The sequence below is a fragment of the Protomyctophum bolini genome (assembly GCF_963924005.1).
Source record: "Protomyctophum bolini genome assembly, chromosome: 6".
Taxonomy (NCBI): Eukaryota; Metazoa; Chordata; class Actinopteri; order Myctophiformes; family Myctophidae; genus Protomyctophum; species Protomyctophum bolini.
In genome coordinates this window covers 38816784-38839283 of record NC_137867.1, presented here as the reverse complement: position 1 = coordinate 38839283, position 22500 = coordinate 38816784, and the positions used below count along the sequence as shown (strand labels likewise).

The 22500-nt window shown below is 44.9% G+C and overlaps 1 protein-coding gene across 1 annotated transcript in view; it reads left to right on the top strand.

Moving 5' to 3' along the window:
• Positions 1-22500, top strand: part of mctp1a (multiple C2 domains, transmembrane 1a) — a 216046-nt gene that overhangs the window by 186846 nt on the left and 6700 nt on the right. Inside the window, exons 17-19 of the mRNA XM_080764938.1 lie at positions 5912-6021; positions 6629-6738; positions 7747-7844. Coding sequence (XP_080621064.1) covers positions 5912-6021; positions 6629-6738; positions 7747-7844 — 318 coding nt within the window. The remainder of the gene's footprint in view (positions 1-5911; positions 6022-6628; positions 6739-7746; positions 7845-22500) is intronic.

Sequence of the window (22500 nt, the reverse complement as noted above, 5' to 3'; positions counted from 1 at the left end):
AGTAAACAACTGGGCCAAATTGTCAAAATAACAAAAAGAGAGGCCAAATTGTCAAAATAACTAAAAGAGACAATTTGAATAGTCAAACTAAATGTATTGCCTCAACTCCTACAATTCCGAGTGCTTCTCAGGGTGCATGGGATCAAAAATAAAATAAAATATATATATATATCATCAAATATGATTATTTTGGGGGTGCCGTGGCCTGAAAAGGTTGAGAAGTTGAACCACTGGTTGATCCGAGCGACGCCGGATCGACGTTGAACGTGTGGGACGGGATTTGCAAGTGTTCCTTCTTCTAGCAGAACAGAGGCGTCATACACACATACATGGACACTTTTTATTAGCCAAGGCTTCCCGGGGCGTCCAAACAAAACCCTCCTCCCCACTTAGGCTCTCTGACAGACACCGTTTGACAGACAGACAGGAATACGGGCCCCTAGGTCCCCTGTAAAGCCCCCCTTTCGGTGTGGCTGGGGGGCAGTGTTGCCAAGTTTCTTGTGAGAAACAAGCAACCAGGTCTATGAAAACAAGCCTGAAGGAAAGCGACTATTAGGCTCACATGAGCACTTGAAAGTAGCCGATCTACGTGCAGCACGTTGTGAGCTTGGTAAAAAGTGGAATATGCATGGAATATTTTAACAGCACAAATCTTGTATGGGGAGTGCCCCGCATGCATGGGCGGTCTGTGGACAAATATTAATTTAGGAGCCCTTGACATGAAAAGGTTTGAGAGTCATTGGTCAAAAGAAAAAACAAAGTCTGCAACTATACCAATATTTGCATGCAACGTTACAGAAACGAACTACTGTAGCTTTATTAGGCCTATAATAATCAGACTTGGCAACACTGACTGGGGGGGCTGGTTGAGAACACTGTGTTCTCAACAGTGTTCAACATATTAACTATTGGCTCGCACGCACACACGTTGTAGGCTACTGTTGTACTGGGAGCTGACCATTACAACCACAGTCTGATACTGTTGTACTGTTGTAGTGGGAGCTGACCAGTACAACCACAGTCTGATACTGTTGTACTGTTGTAGTGGGAGCTGACCAGTACAACCACAGTCTGATACTGTTGTACTGTTGTACTGGGAGCTGACCAGTACAACCACAGTCTGATACTGTTGTACTGTTGTAGTGGGAGCTGACCATTACAACCACAGTCTGATACTGTTGTACTGTTGTAGTGGGAGCTGACCAGTACAACCACAGTCTGATACTGTTGTACTGTTGTACTGGGAGCTGACCAGTACATCCACAGTCTGATACTGTTGTACTGTTGTACTGGGAGCTGACCATTACAACCACAGTCTGATACTGTTGTACTGTTGTAGTGGGAGCTGACCATTACAACCACAGTCTGATACTGTTGTACTGTTGTAGTGGGAGCTGACCAGTACAACCACAGTCTGATACTGTTGTACTGTTGTAGTGGGAGCTGACCAGTACAACCACAGTCTGATACTGTTGTACTGTTGTAGTGGGAGCTGACCAGTACAACCACAGTCTGATACTGTTGTACTGTTGTACTGGGAGCTGACCATTACAACCACAGTCTGATACTGTTGTACTGTTGTAGTGGGAGCTGACCATTACAACCACAGTCTGATACTGTTGTACTGTTGTAGTGGGAGCTGACCAGTACAACCACAGTCTGATACTGTTGTACTGTTGTACTGGGAGCTGACCAGTACATCCACAGTCTGATACTGTTGTACTGTTGTACTAGGAGCTGACCATTACAACCACAGTCTGATACTGTTGTACTGTTGTAGTGGGAGCTGACCATTACAACCACAGTCTGATACTGTTGTACTGTTGTAGTGGGAGCTGACCAGTACAACCACAGTCTGATACTGTTGTACTGTTGTAGTGGGAGCTGACCAGTACAACCACAGTCTGATACTGTTGTACTGTTGTAGTGGGAGCTGACCAGTACAACCACAGTCTGATACTGTTGTACTGTTGTACTGGGAGCTGACCATTACAACCACAGTCTGATACTGTTGTACTGTTGTAGTGGGAGCTGACCATTACAACCACAGTCTGATACTGTTGTACTGTTGTAGTGGGAGCTGACCAGTACAACCACAGTCTGATACTGTTGTACTGTTGTAGTGGGAGCTGACCAGTACAACCACAGTCTGATACTGTTGTACTGTTGTAGTGGGAGCTGACCATTACAACCACAGTCTGATACTGTTGTACTGTTGTACTGGGAGCTGACCATTACAACCACAATCTGATACTGTTGTACTGTTGTACTGGGAGCTGACCATTACAACCACAGTCTGATACTGTTGTACTGTTGTAGTGGGAGCTGACCAGTACAACCACAGTCTGATACTGTTGTACTGTTGTACTAGGAGCTGACCATTACAACCACAATCTGATACTGTTGTACTGTTGTACTGGGAGCTGACCAGTACAACCACAGTCTGATACTGTTGTACTGTTGTAGTGGGAGCTGACCAGTACAACCACAGTCTGATACTGTTGTACTGTTGTAGTGGGAGCTGACCAGTACAACCACAGTCTGATACTGTTGTACTGTTGTACTGGGAGCTGACCAGTACTGGTTCAGTGCCTTGCTAAAGGGTCGGGGGAATTGAACCGGCAACCTTCCGTCAATGAGGGCACTGCTCTAACCTTAAGGCTACCGGCTCCCTAAAATATTTCAGAGCATGCAGTGGTTCTAAAAGTGGATTCCATGTGTATACTGTCAGGGTTAAGGGGATACCTTGTAATGTAATTCACTGTATTTCGAGTCACAGTCAGACCAGGTGTTCAGAGCAGCCTTATCCGATAAGTCGGCATGCACGCGCAACCGTGCGTTTGCGCGTTTACGTGTGTGTGTGTGGTTAAGAACAGGTTGCCTGGCTCCATATGTGCACAGTGTGCGATGGGGGCGTGGGGGGGGGGGGGGGGGGGGGGTGCTTGGGGAAACAACGCTCACGGCAGCGCTCGGTGTTATTGCTACCTCCCGCTCTTTCCCAGCCTCGTTTGAAGACAGGAAATAGGAGTCAGGCTGCGGTCCGAGGGGCATGTGGCAATGGTTTATACGCCGATGACCTCCGACCTCATCCCCCTACGCCCCCGCCCGCTCTCTCACACCGCACCCCTGTCCCTCAAACAGCTCTCCCCCTTGCGAAGGGTTCGGACACGATTATAACGGAACGCAGGGGGAGGGGGGGGGGGGGAGAGAAAAAAAACAAAACAGGCCTTCGTCCCGGGCCTGGGCCGGGCTGGGCTTGACCCCGCCCGGCCCAGGCAACAATAGAAGACCCCACCGAAACCCCGGGATTTGTTTTAGTGAGAAATGAAAACCAGATGGATTCGGAGGAGGAGAGATGGAGCGGAGAGAAGAGAAGGAGAGAGGGAGGAAGAAAGAAAGGAAGGCAGTCCTGTACAATATTTGCGAAGAAAAATAACCCAGGGACGCTGTCTAATTATATCTATTTGTCTTGTGTGGGGGGTTTTTTCTTTTTTTTGCGGAGGCCATGTGGTCTCTCTGCCTTCTTCCACGGTTCATTTTTCACATTATCTGATCCTGGAAGGAGTGGGGAGGAGGTGGGGGGTTGGACAGGGCCAATGGGGGGTTGTTTTTGGGGCTAACTTCTTGAGGGTGGGTGGTGGTGGTGGGGGTGGGGGGAACTTGTGGCTATGGCCTCTGGGGGTCCGGTGGGTTTGTGTCTTTGACTGTTCCACTGTCTTCTATACGAGTCTAATGATGAGGAGGATTTGCCAACGTCTCCGTACCTCTGTGATCTAACAATGTCCATTCATCTAGCTCAATAACGTGGCTTTGGTTGCTTAACGTCGGCTCTCTGCGAGGGAAACTTGAGCAATGCCTCTTCTTGAAGGGGTCGAGGTGGCTGGGGCTTGAGAAATGGACCCGTGTCAGTTCAGCATTTTAACAAATCGCCGGGTATGTAGGGTGGAAACCTTGTATGTCGCCCCCCCCCTCCCACCCACAAAAAAGAAAAAGAAAACGTCAAATGTTTTTCCCAGGGATCAGAACGAAGATGTTCAGAAATGGTGAAAATAGCAAAGCCTATATACGTATGAACCTGTCACAATACTTACGTACATACAGTAATCCCCTAAATCGCAATTATTTTTTTGCATTGCTTCCACGTTGAGAAAGGTTCATACAGTTTGTCATATCTGCCCCTGTGTAACTTTTGCTTAGAAGCCACACAATTAAATCATTAATCGCTAATTATTTGTGTGACAATGGATCGTCAAGTAAAATGCCATAATCGTGACAGCCCTAAGTGTAAGCCCTAACAGTGTAACAGATTCTGAGCTTGTAGATCGGCTATTTTCACTACTCTCACTTTCGCTTGACTCTTGACCCTCCAGTGTGTAGTAGGGCATTTAGTGATGAAAATACGAGGTTTCTGCAACGACGAAAACGACGGCAATGATGAAATGTCGCTTTTCTTTAACACCTCGTCAAATATCTCCTCGGCAGGTGTGATCTCGCAGATTTAGGAGGCAGCGGTAATTTTATTTAGTTTTAGTCACATTTTAGTTATCTGAAATGTTTTACTTTCATTGTAGTTTTTAGTCGACTAAACATCATAAGATTTTAGTCAACTAAATATACAGTTGATTTTGGTTGCATGCTGAAAATAGCCGTTGTGCGCTTGTAGACCGGCTATTTTCAGAACACCGTGTGCAAAGTCTTTTAGTTCTACTGTTTCTCTTCTCTTAGTTCGTCCCTATCATTTTAGTCTAGTTTTTATTTGTTGACGATATTGTCAATATACTGTATGTAGTCTAAATTTTAATCATCGCAGCTTAGTTTTGTTTTAGTTTTCGTCTGTGAAAAAAGGTTGTCAGCGAACATCTTTCGTTGTAGCTTTAGCCAACGAAATCAACACTGCAGCCACAACCACTGCATGTTCTATGTCCTTGGTTTTCCCAGTATGTCCCTCTCTCTCTCACTCTCGGTTGCTGCTCCCCATCCTTTCCCCAGGACCTGTCCCCATGCACTGTCTGTCCTTGTCCCTGTCCCCAATGCCTGTCCCCCAGTCTGTCCGGCCAGGCATCCTGTTCACTGTTGCATGACTCCTATAACTTTATCCATGCTTTGTGTAACAACGGGGTGGGGTGGTGGTGGGGGGTTTGTTCTAGATGGCTGGGGACAGGGTTAGGTTGTGTGGTGTGTGTGTGTGTGTGTGTGGTGTGTGTGTGTGTGTGTGTGTGTGTGTGTGTGTGTGTGTGTGTGTGTGTCTCGCCCCACCCCAAACCCGAAATACTCCAACAATGTACTCACACGGCAAGTCTTCAACTGTCAAAAGTTGAGAAGAAAAAAGGAATAGAGAGTAGTCATGGTGGGGTGACTGCGTTAATGGAGGATGATAGTGATGTCACCACTCGGTGACATCATCACACTGTGCCAAGCCGGGCAGAACAAAGGAAGGGTCCTAGCCCCATCCTCCTCCCAGCGCTGCTGCCAGCGGAGGAGAGAGAGAGAGAGAGAGAGAGAGAGAGTCCAAGTCTGATGTATCCCTTTTGGCTCTGTGTCTAATTCCTCTTCTCTATTCACATATTCAAATTTCCCCCGTGTGCTGCCGCTCTGTGACTGAGGAGGGAAACGTTTGGATTTGTTCTGCCGACTTTATATCTCTATTACGTCCCGGTCGGAGCCAAAAGAAAGCCCTCTCTCTCTCTCCGTTCGGTTCGGGCTGGATTTCCATTTGGCTTCCTCCTCCGCTCGGCTCCGCCAGCCATGATGCTTTTCAAAATGCATTGTTTTCTCTGAGAGGCATGATGTGCCCAGCCACTGTCTTCTCTTCTCTTCTCTTTTCTCCTCTCTCTCTCACTCTCTCTCTTTCTCTCTATTTCCCTGACTCTCTGCCTCTCTCTCTCTCTCTCCATGTGCCGCATGCTTGCAGGATTCGGAGAGAAAGGGCTTCATGAACAAGTTGTATGCCATTCAAGACGTGTGCATCAGTGTGCAGAACGCGCTGGATGATGTGGCCTCCTATGGCGAGAGGATAAAGAAGTGAGTCATAAGCTTTGCTCCTCCAGAACAGAGCATCAATGGAGGCCGGTGCCAGCCATAGGGTGCCCATGCACGCCTCCCCTTGCCAGCCCCACTACGGTGTCTCACTGCATGAGAGCTGTGCCTTTTGTCACTGACATAAAAACTAAATAAAAACTGAGCTATGAAGAGTAAAACTAAGACTGAATATTTTGACAACAAATAAAAACTATAGACTAAAATGTTATAGGGAGAGACTATAGTGGGGATTTTTGTCCACCAAAACTAAATAGTGGATCTACAAGTTTGCGTGTTGCGAAGGATTGTGAGCTGGCTTAAATCATGGCAAGGTAGCTAGCTACCCAACCCTCTACCAAAGTGTTATTCTTGAAACTTAAAAGATGTTTGCAGTTTGCACTGCTGAGTTTTTGTCTGCAGTCCTTGCAGACTGATACAAAATTTGAGAAAAAACGCCAGGCCCCGAAATTCGCTCCGATATTCGGGTCCGAAAACGCGGCAGTCTGTAAACACCTTTAGTCGTAACTTATTGTTGCCTCCCATTTCTTCCTGAAATGACACCCCTGGATGTACTACTGACATTGTTATTTTTTCTCATTTGTGTTTGCAGCACATTTAACTGGACCGTGCCTTTCCTGAGCTGGCTGGCCATCGTGGGCCTGTGCACGGCCACCATCGCTCTTTACTTCGTACCTCTACGATACCTCGTGTTAGCATGGGGTGAGTCTTCGTACCTCTACGATACCTCGTGTTAGCATGGGGTGAGTCTTTGTACCACTACGATATCTCGTGTTAGCATGGGGTGAGTCTTTGTACCACTACGATATCTCGTGTTAGCATGGGGTGAGTCTTCGTACCTCTACGATACCTCGTGTTAGCATTGGGTGAGTCTTTGTACCACTACGATATCTCGTGTTAGCATGGGGTGAGTCTTCGTACCTCTACGATACCTCGTGTTAGCATTGGGTGAGTCTTTGTACCACTACGATATCTCGTGTTAGCATGGGGTGAGTCTTTGTACCACTACGATATCTCGTGTTAGCATGGGGTGAGTCTTCGTACCTCTACGATACCTCGTGTTAGCATTGGGTGAGTCTTTGTACCACTACGATATCTCGTGTTAGCATGGGGTGAGTCTTCATACCTCTACGATACCTTGTGTTAGCATGGGGTGAGTTTTGATACCTCTACGATACCTTGTGTTAGCATGGGGTGAGTTTTGATACCTCTGCGATACATTGTGTTAGCATGGGATGAGTCTTCATACCTCTCTAGGGCTGTACGATACAAAATGTCATATCTTGGTATTTATGCCAAATATTGAGATACGATATACAATATAACCATTACAATTTCTTATTATGATATATTTTGTGAGTTGCGATATTAAGTGTTGCGACATTGAAAACTAGACATTATTCAAAACAACCGCATAATAATAGGTCAATACTGTTGACTGCGATTCTGATATTGCGCATGTTCATACATCGATAACGATACGATAACGATATATTGTGCAGCCTTACTCTCTACGATACATCGTTTTAGCACTTAGCATGGGGTGAGTCTTCACGCCTCTATACGATACATGGGGTTAGCATTGGGTAATTGAGTCTTCAAGCCTGGGTTTTGTTTTCTTCAGGTCAATTATTTACAAAAGTGTTGTCCCAGAGAGTGTCAGACAAAATGTCTCACTGTCTCACTGCGTGTCTCTCCTACCTCCTCCAGGAATAAACAAATTCACCAAGAAGCTACGAGACCCGTACACCATTGACAACAACGAGCTGCTAGACTTCCTGTCCAGAGTGCCCTCGGACGTACAAGTGGTACGAGTCTCTCTCTCTCTCTCTCTCTCTCTCTCTCTCTAACCTTATTGTGTCCACATTTTTCAGGAGTCAGAGCAGTCAGATCCACAAGGTCAAAACGTGTCGCTTCGTGCAGCGTTGCGAGCTTGTTGATCTGATACTTTTGATGCTGTTGTGTGTGACGCTGTAGTATGATTCATTTACGAAAAAGTTAAAATATACAGTACAGTACAGTACAGTACAGTACAGTACAGTACAGTACAGTACAGTAGGCTACAGGGCAGTGTCCTGCACGGGTCCAATTTTCGATACCCGTGCCCGCCCCCGCCCGTCAATCATCAGTTCCGCAACCCGCCCGTTACCCGTGATTTATATAAAACTCGAAACCAGATCCGTCCCGCCCGTAAAAAAATGGCAAATTTCTACTATGAATGGAATGTGTACTAGTAGCTATGCATGCAAAAGTTACCCAAATGGAATGCTGTGCATAGATTTGGACTTTCTACTGCTTGTTTCTGACACAGAAAAAGCTGCGTGCGTGCGTGCGTGCGTGCGTGCATGCCTGTGTGCGTGTGCGGTCACGATGGCCCCTGTGTACACGCAATGGGACTATATCCCTCAGTCAACATTGTTATGTTCCGACTAATGCTCTCAAAATCCTGTCTTATGTTGTTCTTATTAATAGCTTCCTGATCTAATTCAGTTTCCCACCACAGTTCTGGGCCTAGGTAATGAGATAACAAGGTTATGTGAGTTTAGTGCCTGGTTTTATGTGGGCTGATTGACTCCATACAGTGTTGCACGCACGCAAGCACACAGGTTTGCATTATTATACTTGTGAGGACATTTTTTTTTTTTTTTTTTTTTTTTGTCATTTTTAATCGTATCCCTGAAGACAGAAAATAGCAGATTTTCTGGCACATGACACCAGCGGCCAACAAAGTGTAAATCAAGCGTAACTTTATCTCTAATTCCTAAACCTAACTTATGAATGTCTAATCCTAAACCTTTTCTAATTGAAAATCTATCTCTAAAAATCAAATTTAAACCGCGTGCAGCTGTGTGAGGACCAGGAAAACTGTTCTCACTCATTATTTCTATTTCTCCACTTTCATACTTTTTTTGATACATTAGGTCCTCCCAGGTATAGTAATATACACACGAAACACACACACACACACACACACACACACACACACACACACACACACACACACACACACACACACACACTCACTCACGCAGGCTGTTACCTGTGTTATTCATTAGGAGAGTCGAGAGTGTAAACCAACAGTTAAGCAGCCTCATGCCGTTTGCTTCTATATTAACCGTGAGATCAGATTAACTCTCTGGTTTAGGAGCATAGGCTCTTCATTAGGCAGACCGTAGGTGTGCCGTGTGTGTGTGTGTGTGTGTGTGTGTGTGTGTGTGCATTGTTGTGTTACCAGACAACTTGTCCATTGTGCAGGCCAATAAGCCATGCTGTATAGTCAAAATGAGCACAAAATGCAACACACACACACACACACACACGCACGCACGCACGCACGCACGCACGCACGCACGCACGCACACACACACTACTGTAGCTGTGTCTGTGTCTTGAACCATGGGGGCCCCTGACTTATTCCCAACCGATGCCACATCGGCCCCCGAACACATCACTTGGTCTTTGATCGAGCACGTTTGCCCGCGACCTCTTTCATCTTTACTGGGTCGTAATTCCCACCACTGGCCCCGACCCCCACCCCCACCACCTACCTCTACCTACCTACCCCGCTACTCTCTCCCTCCACCACCCCCCCCCCATCCCTCCTCCTCCTCCTTTGCCCACCTCTCACGTGTGGTTTTACGGCCCTGTGTTGTTCCGGGCCCCTGCAACAGCACCGGTAGCAGCACTGCTGGGAAATTTATACTCACATTTTTCACTTAAAAAGTAAAAGTACCAATACCTTATTTTTATTTTTACCAATACTGCAATGTAGAAATACAATTTTTTTATTTAAGTGCTAAATAAATAAATGGTAATTGGTACATTTATCCAAAGCGCGTTACATATAGATTGTGCATTACATTCACCCATTCATATACGTATGGTGGAGGAAACCATGCAAGTCACCAACCTGCACATCGGGAGCAATTAGGTGTTCAGAGTCTTGCTCGAGGACACTTCGACAGTAACTCTGGGGGAGCCTGGGGTTGAACTGGGAATCTCACGGTTTTCCCATCCGGCTGGCCACTCTACCCCTGAGCCACTGCCGCGGAAAGCATTGAAAGTCCAACATCTGAGTATAAGCCTACAGTACTTCTTCCGCTGCTGTTCCACACACCTGGAGCCTGCAGGGGCCGGAGACCCAGAGAGAGAGAGAGAGAGAGAGAGAGAGAGAGGCCCAGGGCTGGCAGGTACCTGGCCTTTATGAGAGAGAGACCCAGAGAGACAGAGAGAGAGGCCCAAGGCTGGCAGGTACAGTACCAGGCCTTTACGAGGCTCCTAATGAGGCTCCGCTGGCTGGGGGGAGGTTGTGGGACGGGAGGGGAGGGAGGCAGACATGCATGCTTGCTTGCTGTAACTGGAAGAGCTCCTGTACAAGTGCCGTGAGTTGCTACTGTATGTTAATGTCGTTATCGCTGCAGCTGTTGGAAGGGTGATTGTTGGCAGGTTTTATAGTGACAGGTTTGCGGCGTGTGTGCGTGCGTGTGTGCGTGCGTGCGTGCGTGCGTGGGTGCGTGTTTGCGGAGGTCTAGAATTATAGTGTGAAGGGATGGATTTGAGTGCTTGACTGGGGGGCGGAGGGATTTTCATGAGAAAAAGAAAAATCCTCAGTGAAACTCACTCCCATGGTCTTTTACCCGCCAGGAGCCTGCATGACAACGGATCTGAAAGTGCGCGTCTGTGAATATTTTGGAGAACGTTCAACCTGTAATGACATGCCCCAAAATTTGGACGCCATGTTGGAAGTTGTTAAAAACACGGAAAACACATTAGAAACACTGAAAACAATTAAGTAAAAAATCACACTTGTGCGAAGTGAGGAGCTCCTAGTAATGTGTGTTTAAGGTGCTGTAAACAAACATTAAAAGTCCACAGACTTGGCTGCCATATCACACAATTCCAGAAATCCAGACGTGTGAGGGGATAGCGTCCCTCAAAAACACTGACAACAATGAAGTCTGAGTTGCGTACCAAAATTGGGATCCCATTTCCGAAATTGGGATGCTATGTCATTTTCTTTCCGTCATAAAGTACATAAATAAAGGGCATGCTTGGTACACTAGTATACCCAAGTGGCAAGATATTACCAATATAGGGCTTATAGAATGGCGGTGGTGGGCATGGGGGAGTGGTTAAGTGGACCTGACCAGTTGGATAAAAGGCACGAGAATGTATTGGAAAAAGTGGAGCACTATAGGAGCCGGGAAAGAAATAAAGGAAAAAAAGATGAAAAAACAAGTTCAAGGCCTGAACAAACATATCTAAGAATATCACAATAGAGGAAATACAGTAAATTGGGACTCGGGCTATAAAACACTGCAGCCACAAAATAACTAAAATCCTTTAGTTGCCCTGTTGGCTGTTCTCCGTATGTGCGTTCAGAGGTGAGTCCGCTCCGCGGGGAGCTACTGTACCTCCGCCGCCCGCCCGCCAGGAGCACGTTTGTGTGCTAAAAACGGAGTTCCAGAACGTTCCGCTCCGCCGTGCGTCTCCCCGGCCTCGCCTCGCCTCGCGGTGGTGGGTTCACCCCCCCATGCATGGCCATGCTCCTGCTTGCCGTTCTGGGTCAGGTTTTCCCCGTAGGGAGTGGGGGGGGGGGGGGGGGGGAGGGGGGGGGGGGCGGATCGCCGGGCCCCAGAAGGGCACGCCACGTGTCACGGAGAGGTGCTGGGGTCCAAATGGAGCCGAAAACACACACACACACACACCTCCCCCGCATCGCCACTGTGTGCGCTGCACAGCACCCACTGGCAGCCCGCTCAGGGGGCATGCTATCGCTGACACTGTAGATGACTAATGTAAGGCTATTTCAGGGCCCTGGTGTGACCTATAACACACACACACACACACACACACACACGTGAGTGAGTGCGTGCGTGCGCGTGCACGTGCAGTGTGTGCCGGGGCAAGGCGAGTGTTCCGCGTCATTTGGAGGTGCTTGGTAGGAGCCAGAACTGATGAGGTTCTAATGACTTTCTATACAAAGGGCACAGCCACGCTGCACCACAGTCCATCATGCTCTGCCTGCCACTGTGGAACCACTGTTGGGCCCTCGCCATCTATGTCTTCTCTGCCGCTTTGCTTACTGCGTCAACGGAACTGTCTTTCTTCTTTACTCTTACTGGATGTGTGAAGTGATTTCGGATGGTGAGAGTGACTCGACTATAGTGTCTTATTCCAGGGAGCACCATCCAAGCAAGAGTACATTATCTCTTCAGATCATAATGTTTAGCCACTTGTCTTAATCCCTATTCAGTAAATGACAATGATAATAAGGCTTGTATATCAGCATTTCTTTGAATCTTTGGACATTTTTTTTAATCATTTTAATTTGTTTTTAACACCTATATACAGTAAAGGCAGTATATGTTAATCTAATTAAAATATTCCTCTTATTGGGTTCCTCCCTGGCACAAAATCGGTACATCACATACAAATTATATTTCTGGGGTCCTTGACATTGACATTTCCTTGACATCGAAATGTTTGAGAACCACTGTGTGATTGTGTGTGTATATATTACAAAAAAAAGATGGGGTTTTTTGGGGTTTTTTTTTAAGCCTTCTCTCTCAGTCCTCGGGGGTGGGGTGGGGTGGGGGGCCCTCTGCCACAAGGCAGCCACCTGGGTCTCCCTTCCGATCCCTTCATCAATGTTTAACAGAAGCCCCTGTCAGAGAGCGGGGCCCCTAGTAAAAAAACCCTCTCTAGATCCCTGACACCGGTCGTGCCCCTATATATACCAGTGTTGTTTTTGGCAGCAAATTTCTCTTTTAGTTTTAGTCATATAGTTTTACAGTTATACAGTTTTCGCCTTAGTTTTAGTCGACGAAATCAACACTGGCCCCTATAGGGGTGGCAGTGGCTCAGGGGTATAGAGTGGCCGGTAGAGCGGCCAGATGCAGACCCGCAAGATACCCGGTTCGATCCCGGGCTCTCCACAGAGTTAGTGTCGAAGTGTCCTTGAGCAAGATGCTGAACCCCTAATTGCCCCCGATGTGCAGGTTGGTGCCTTCATGCATGGTTTCCTCCGCCATCGGTTTCTGAATGTGTGTGTGTGTTATACATTCACCCATACACACAATCTATGTGAAGCGCTTTGGATAAAAGCGCTATATAAATGCACTACTATACTACTATTACTACTACTATCACTACTACTACTACTACTACTGTACTACTGCTACTATTACTACTACTACTACTACTAGCACTGTCAGGCCCCTCAGTGTTTTACTTTTTCTTTTTTTTAAAGAGCCAAACCCCCTAGAGGGTGTCTGGCTAATGGTCACAGTCAGAGACAAGTACACTGACACGTACAGTTACCTGCTTTAGCAGCTGGTCAGTTTTCCTAAGTCTTTATGATCCCCATAAACCGTAATGTTAATGACTGGTCCGCGTGCGTGCGTGCGTGTGTGCGCATGCATGTGTGCGTGTGTGTTGTGTGGTGTGGTGTGTAGTGTGGTGTGTGAGTGTGCGTGTGCCTGTGCGTGTGTGCGTGCACCTTTTCGACTCTAGATAGCTGTAGGCAGCCCTGCTCGTCATAATGGTTTTATACTGAGGGGTATATCGTCGCTGTCGGGCAGAAACCTCTTATCTCTATGTTTTCTTTTTCTTCCTGTAAATTAACCCATTCTGACCTGAGATCAGATTCATACGAGGTTTCCACTGGACACACACTGGTCTGATTAACCCATTCTGACCTGAGATCAGATTCTAAAAATGTCAGTCGTTCTTCGATTGTTCAAAAAATAGCAGACCTACAAGCTCGTAGCGCGCCACTCGGTGGCGCGCTACGAGCTTGTAGATCTGCTATTTTTTCAATAGCTAAAGCATAACATGATGCCAGCACCAAAATGGGTTCCCGTTCAGAATGGGTTAACGCCCCTATACTCGATCATACTATACTTAAGCACTAGTAAGTAAGCAAGCCTTGATGAGCCATGAGGCCCATAGGGGCAGGAGCCTATCTCCTGTTTCTGTAGCGTGAGGCAGCTTGAAGTACAAGTACATGCCCTGGACACGATGCACAAGTACACCCCCTGGACATGACGCTATAGTATGTCACAGGGACTATACCCCCAATCCAACCGTCGATGCTGCGTGCCAAGCAGGGACGCACTGGGTCCCATATTTCAGAATCTTTGGTACTATGACCCGCATCAAAAGTAACAGATGGAGCTTGCGAATCTGCAACTTTTGAAGCTTTTCAATTTGAATCCTGAAAAGTTTGGGGACATGCGTGTTTTCCACGCGACAGAGACGATATGCTATCTTTACGGCGCCGCTGGGGTAATCCTTCACGTCCCCACCCTTTTAAACCAGGCCAAAACGGAGCGTCGTTACAAACGCTAAGTATTCCCTACCTGGCGTTTTTCGGCGACAAGTCGATGTGCTAGCATGTTTTACGACGCCATTAGCCGGCGTGGAGCTAGGGGGACTGCATAAGTAGGGCCAAGGCAATTAGCATGCCAAGTGGGCCTTTATGGTGGTGGGTGTTGAAGTAGCAAGTTCAACCCCCTCTCTCTCTCCTTCTTTTTTTTGTCCTGGTACGAAAATAGACATAGATTCCAATTTGGCCGGTGCTAATGGACATCGGGGAGCTGGGGCGGGATGAGAGGGCCGGGGGTTGGGATTCACTTTTCGAATCGTCCGCTTTTCTTTTGCTGTCTTTTTTTTTTTAACGTTGAGGATGGCTCTTCTGATCGGACACAGACGGGTCGGAAAGGTCAAAGGTGGCAGGGTGGAACTGTGCCAGACACCATCATCACTCACCTCATTGCTCTCCAGTGGTGGGAAACGTACTCACATGTAATATTTCTTTATGAGTTATAAAGAAACTCATACGTGCGGATACTCCCTTCTTTCTCTCATTTCTTCACCATTAGTATTGTGCCAGTCCAGAGCTGGGGTTGACCTCCAGTCCCTGTCAGTCAGTGAGAGGAACCTTCTCTGTTCTTTTTCCCTATGACCTTTCCGGGGCCAGCGGTGACATTCTGCAGGCCATGGGCCTGATAGATGGTGACACCTGGACACTCTCTCTCTCTCTCTCTCTCTCTCTCTCTCTCTCTCTCTCTCTCTCTCTCTCTCTCTCTCTCTCTCTCTCTCTCTCTCTCTCTCTCTCTCTCTCTCTCTCTCTCTCTTGGCCTGTCTTAACCCATTTCGACCCGAGGACGATTCTACAAATGTCTTCTAAAACAAGACAGTTTTCTGGAAAAAAAAACCCATGTTTCTACAATATATCAGTCGTTCTCAAACATTTTCATGTCAAGGACACCCAAAGATATATGTAATTGGCTGCCGGCCCCCCATCTGAAAATAAATATGTTCTTCAAGGGTCTACCCCAGAAGACATTCGCTCTGAAAGAATATATATATATACTTAAAGTTTTGTGCCACATTTTCACGATTTTTCAAAAATAGCAGACCTACAAGCTCGTAGCGCGCCACTCGGTGGCGCGCTACGAGCTTGTAGATCTGCTATTTTTTCAAGTACAACATAATGCTTAAAACACCAAAAGGTGTTCCCATCCAGCATGTCTTAATGTCCCTACATGACACCACACTGCACTGGGGACACATGCCCCGTCTCTGTCCCCGCCTCAACCTCCGGGATCCTGCAGCTGGAAAATATACATCCTTGTTGTCATGAAGGCACTGTATATACTCAAAAGTATTAGCAGATCTGCAAGCTCACAAGTCTATCAGATTATAGACTTAATTGTGACTACATTTAATGTAGTCGACAAACATTTTTTTGTCTTATTTTTAGTCGACGAAAATCAACACTGGTTTGCGTGTGGATTTAATTTAATAATGGTGACGTGTATTAGTTAATTACAGCACCTGATTAACCCTTTGTGGTGCCTGGAGCTATACCACCCGTCAGGGGGAGGGGGGGGGGGTCTTTTTTCTGAGTACACCAAATAGACAATGAGCTTGTAGATCTGCTATTTTAGTAAATATTCCCCCCATGATAGTCATGCTGGGGTTCAAGGGGATAATTCACATTTCCATTATTCAGATGTAATGTAATGTAATCAATGAATAACAGCCATCTGTTTCATTTTAACACCACAGACCGATAGATCAATAAAGTGTTTGTGATGAAACTGGGTTTGGTCCAAATCAGTTTGTTAAAGGACCACTTCACCACTTTGCAACCTATCTTCATATAATAGGTCCTCAGTAATAATTCTGAAAGATTCTCAAAAGATGTTTGCCTTGTTTATTGGTTTTCGTTAAACAATGCCACTATACAAACAGAGAATCTACTTCTCAATAAGGCCAACTTCTCTATTCTACTTCTCAACAATGCCACTATACCAACGTCTCTATTCTTCTCTCTCTCACACAAGAAACAATAAAGGTCATTGTTGAACCTTTCAGTTCAACCAGGTCTTTCAGAAGGGTTCTATCCTTAAGAGTATATATGAATAGAGAAGACACCCGAGTTTCTCCTCCCATCCACTTGCATTAAGTTGCTCAAAAGCGCATGAGGTTGATTTCACTCCTCCTTCCGTGTAGGAACAGAGTGCATTCTGGGATGGATTTGCGTCAAACACATGAACGCGCTGCCGTTGACTATCATTGTGCCGTTTGTGCGCGTTCACGTATGAAACATTCGTTCACGTGTCACGGCCTCAAACACATGAACGTGCGCAATTATAGTCAACGGAGCAGCGCTGGCTTGAGCTGCAATGACAAATTCGGCCACTATGTCCATTTCGCCTCAGGGTTTCCTCCGGGTGCCTTCTCTATTCATATATACTCTAAGGTTCTATCTGGTGCAGAGCTGTGCTTCAGATAATCATTTAGGAATGCTTAAACATTCTGCTGAGAAAAAACTATGTTAAAGTCACTCGACACCTGCCCAAGTCTGGGTTGTGGATGTGGGTTGTGAACTTCCTCAGCAATGACGCAGAGGAAATTCACACCACAGCAGCTGCTTTCTGATTGGCTGGGAGCAGTGCAATTTTACCACATCGCCGTTCTCTCAAAGAGTCCATCTTCAAACGTCCTCTCTTGTGACTTCTGTCCGATCAAGCCGTGCAAGGAGAGCAGTCTGAAAACCCACTACGATATCTGAAGACGTGTCCACCTCAACTGGAGTCAACTCAACTCAGAAACTCAACTCAACTCAATTAAACTAAGAAACTCAACTCAACTCAATTAAACTAAGAAACTCAACTAAACTCAACTCAATTCAACTAAGAAACTCAACTCAACTCAACTTAAAATGTCTGAAGACATCTACACCAAACCAAATCCGACCGACAACACTTATAAAACCATCCCTGTTTCTGACCCCGAGAACGTCTATGAAACCCTGCCTGTTTCTGCCCCTGAGAACACAGCACAGCATGGAGGTAAAAAAAAATAATACTATTATTACTTCTACTGCTACTACTACTGCTACTACTACAACTATTACTACTACAACTATTACTACTGCTAATAATAATAATAATAATACAATAATTTAACACATCTATCGTTCTTACGCAATAGCACCACAGGGCCTCTCTTATCAATGCTTTATTGGATGTGTTTAATGGAATTTGCTTTTATTCACATTATGCCTTAATGTATACAATAACAGTGAAAATGTGTCTGATGTTTACATTCAGGATTTAAGAAGAATTTCTTCAAAGCTGTTGCAGCGTGTGTGGGGCTGCTCCTATTGGCTGGCATCATTGTCCTGGGCATACTCAGTGAGTAGCATTTTATAAACACTACTGTATCTTTATGTCCAAAAAGAGCACAGGAAAGTACACTTCAATACAAAGTCTGATATTTGAGGATTTGGTGCGTGTGTGCATGGGTGGGTGTGTGTGTGCATGCGTGTGTGTTCGTGGATGAATGTGTGTGTGAGCGTGTGTGTGTGTGTGTGTGTGTGTGTGTGTGTGTGTGTGTGTGTGTGTGTGTGTGTGTGTGCGCGTGGATTTTTTATTTATTTTAACCTTTATTTAACCAGTAAAAACCACATTGAGACTGAAGTCTCTTTTAAGTGTGAACTGGCCAAGACAAGAGGCAAAATAAGTGACACAGCTCTGCCAGTAACAAAAGAAATACAGGACAGACATACAATGCTCATAAAAACAGTACCCACTACCAAAGAAGCTCAAAGGGGAGAGAACAGGAACGTTTAGTAACGCGACCAATGAGGACTAATAAATAAAAATCACACCTGTGTGAACCGAGTGGTGCAACTCCCCTCTCTCCCCCCCACTCCCCTCTCTCTCTCTCTCTCTCTCTCTCTCTCATTAGCAGGCACAGCACTATCGTCCAATTTCTTCTCTGTATCGTTCCTATTTTTTCTCTGTATCGTTCCTATTTTTTCTCTGTATCGTTCCTATTTTTTCTCTGTATCGTTCCTATTTTTTCTCTGTATCGTTCCTATTTCTTCTCTGTATCGTTCCTATTTCTTCTCTGTATCGTTCCTATTTCTTCTCTGTATCGTTCCTATTTCTTCTCTGTATCGTTCCTATTTCTTCTCTGTATCGTTCCAATTTCACGCATGCTCACACCACTCGTGCTCATGACTACACACAGGTACACGGACATTGCTCAGAGTTGAGGAACTAGCAAAGCGGTAGACAGTATCGCCATAATCAAGCTGCGACAGGAAGAGGCCTGTAACCAGCTTTTTGCGATAAGCATTAGAAAAGCAGAACTTCATTCTGTAGATGAGGATGCTAATTGTCTGTCCATGTGGACACATAGTGGACTTAATGGCTTCACAATGACAAACGCTACATACATAACAGAATGTCTGTCTGTCCCTGTGGACACTAGTGGACTTAACCCTGCAAGACCTGGATATATTCCAACTTGCAAAAAATAGATTTCAACCTTACTATTACTTTCTACTACTAGGACTTTGCAGAGGACATTATGTAAAAAAGAAAAAAAAAGGTTTAGTGCAAATGTTATGCACATTTATAATGACAAACGCTACATGGCAGATTCACTAAGTCTGTCCATGTGGACACATAGATAGATACTTTACAATGACAAACGCAACATGGCAGATTCAAACTCCTAGAACTTCAACCCCTGTAGCAACCAGACACCTCTCTTTGTCTCATTGTCAAATGCAGACTTATACGATCACAATAAAGCTGGATGTAATACTAATCAGTTTGTTGATTATCCTTCTTGCAGATTTGGACCTGACTAAACGGAGAGACCAGTGGAAGACCAGTTTTGATGAGTTCCAGACCAGACTTAACAACATGACTGAACAGAGAGACCAGTTACTGACCAGACTTAACAACACGACTGACCAGAGAGACCAGTTACTGACCAGACTTAACAACATGACTGAACAGAGAGGCCAGTTACTGACCAGACTTAACAACATGACCGAACAGAGAGGCCAGTTACTGACCAGACTTAACAACATGACTGAACAGAGAGGCCAGTTACTGACCAGACTTAACAACATGACCGAACAGAGAGGCCAGTTACTGACCAGACTTAACATGACTGAACAGAGAGACCAGTTGCAGACCAGCCTTAACACCATGACTGAACAGAGAGACCAGTTGCAGACCAGCCTTAACACCATGACTGAACAGAGAGACCAGTTGCAGACCAGCCTTAACATCATGACTGAACAGAGAGACCAGTTACTGACCAGACTTAACATCATGACTGAACAGAGAGACCAGTGTAAGACCAGCCGTAACACCATGACTGAACAGAGAGGCCAGTTACTGACCAGACTTAACATCATGACTGAACAGAGAGGCCAGTTACTGACCAGACTTAACAACCTGACTGAACAGAGAGACCAGTTACTGACCAGACTTAACATCATGACTGAACAGAGAGACCAGTTACTGACCAGACTTAACATCATGACTGAACAGAGAGACCAGTTACTGACCAGACTTAACAACATGACCGAACAGAGAGGCCAGTTACTGACCAGACTTAACAACATGACTGAACAGAGAGACAAGTTAGAGACCAGACTTAACATGACGACTAAACAGAGAGACCAGTTGCAGACCAGCCTTAACACCATGACTGACCAGAACGAACTGAAGAGGATTAATTGTGGTCAGTGAGACGTCACTGTGTTTATACATTCTTATATCATGTTGTTCATCATTTTGTCATTAATCACATTAAAAACAGTGTCTAACATTATATTATATTCTGTTGTTAGGATCACATGGATTTACATTTGGTGATGGTGTGTGTTACTACATCTCTACTGAGAGGAAGACCTGGGAGGACAGCAGAGCATTCTGTACAGCCAGACAATCTGACCTGATGACCATAAAGAGCAGAGAGAAGCAGGTGCAGTGTGTGTGTGTGTGTGTGTGTGTGTGTGTGTGTGTGTGTGTGTGTGTGTGTGTGTGTGTCCATTAGTGCATGCTGTAACCTACTCATCTAGTTGAGACACACATCTAGTATTGTATAGATTGTACTTCAGTAACCAGCTGCTTGTCTGTCCAGGACTTTGTTTTCAGACTCGTTGGCGGATCCACGGCTGTGTGGATTGGATTGACCGACAGCGAGACAGAAGGAGAGTGGAAGTGGGTGGATGGAACACCACTGACCACACCACCGTAAGACTTTACCTTCATTATTCTACTGAGGCCCATTCTATAAACGCCTTCTAAATACTGACCTAGGTTTTCTGAAAAACAAATATTTATATAGTAGCATCACATTTTGTAATAATACTGTACATACTGTACAGAACCCCAAAAGGTTATATTACATTATATTATAATGTAATATAATTTGAAGTCATGATAATAAAAAAACCTACACATTCAGATCAAATCCTTGTTGTGAAGGTATTGTAATGTATTCATGTGTCTACTTCTACAGGTACTGGGGGCCTGGTGAGCCTAATGACTATGGTGGAGGATCAGACTGTGCTGCGTCTGCTAATGGAAGATGGTACGACAATCCATGTGGGTACACACTCAAATGGATTTGTGAAATAGTTTTCTAGAGTTATGCATTAACTAGTAATAGTTATGTGTAAGTGCAGCACCTGATTAACCCTTAGTGGTGCCTGGAGCTACCACCCGTTGGGGGGGGGGGGGGGGGGGATCTGCTATTTTGGGAAATATTCCCCCCATAATAGTCATGCTGGGGTTCAAGAGGATAATTCATATTTCCATTATTCATATACATGTAATGTATCATGTAATCAATGAATAACAGCCATCTATTTCATTTCAACACCACAGACCGATAGATCAATAAAGTGTTTGTGATGAAACTGGGTTTGGTCCAAATCAAGTTTGTTAAAGGACCACTTCACCACTTTGCAACCTATCTTCATATAATAGGTCCTCACTAATAACTCTCAAAGATTCTCAAAGATGTTTGCCTTGTTTATTGGTTTTCGTTAAATTTACAATAAATATTGTATTATTTTGACTTTATTGTGCTTCTGTTTTCCTGTTTGTTTTAACTTGTTGATTGTTCTGTGCTCACTGTTCAGCACCTCATACCTTTATTTTGAAAGGTGCTTAATTACTTACTTACTTACTTAGTAATTTAAAGGAGAATTCCATACTAAAAGGCTATGGGGTGTTGTGCTAATTCGCTTATTTCCATCACTCAAAATTATATATTTTTGTATATATCCTCTCTTCATAATGTAAATAATATCCCAAGCGGCACACTTTACTACTTCTTTCGATGGAAGTGAGCTTGTAGATCGTCTATTTTCAGCATGCAACTAATTGTAAAATGACTTATACTGGATCTCTTGTCCACTAGTCCCTTCCTAACATTTTAGTCTAGTTTTTATTTGTTGACAAAATTGTCAGTATATTTATTTAGTCTTAGTTTTAGTCATCATAGCTTAGTTTTTATTTAGTTTCCATTTAGTTTTCGTCAGTGGAAAAGATTCAGCTATTTGCTATTTTTGAAGTTGAATTTTGAGTTTTGCACATGATGACGTTTTCACCGGACAACGAACGACGACATGTTTTATGTTCAAAGCCCGTCGTATTGAGAGCTTGTAGATCGGTTATTACATCAGCCATTACGACAGCATCAAGGCCCGCCAAAACACATTTTAGTCGACTAAATCACCTGTAGATTTAGTCGACTAGACCAAAACTAAAACATTCCAGGTGACTAAAATCTGACTGAAACTAAATTAATTCACTATTCAAGAGACTATACGACAAAAACACTAAAATCAAAAAATTGCTGTAAAAAAAAAATCAGCACTGCCAGTGTTGATTTTTTGACAGCACATTTTCCACGCAATATTGCAATGTATAGCAGTCCGGAATTCAAAAATGCAAAAAGTAGAAAGTATACTATGCAGAATGTCGCCAGAAGTTTTCAAATGTATGAACATCTTTTGAAAAGTGACAGCTGTGGGAAGTATAACTAAGTGGGCCTATACTCAAAGAGGTATTTGTACTATATTTGTACTATTCCAATACTTTTACTTCTACCCCATCTTAGAGACAA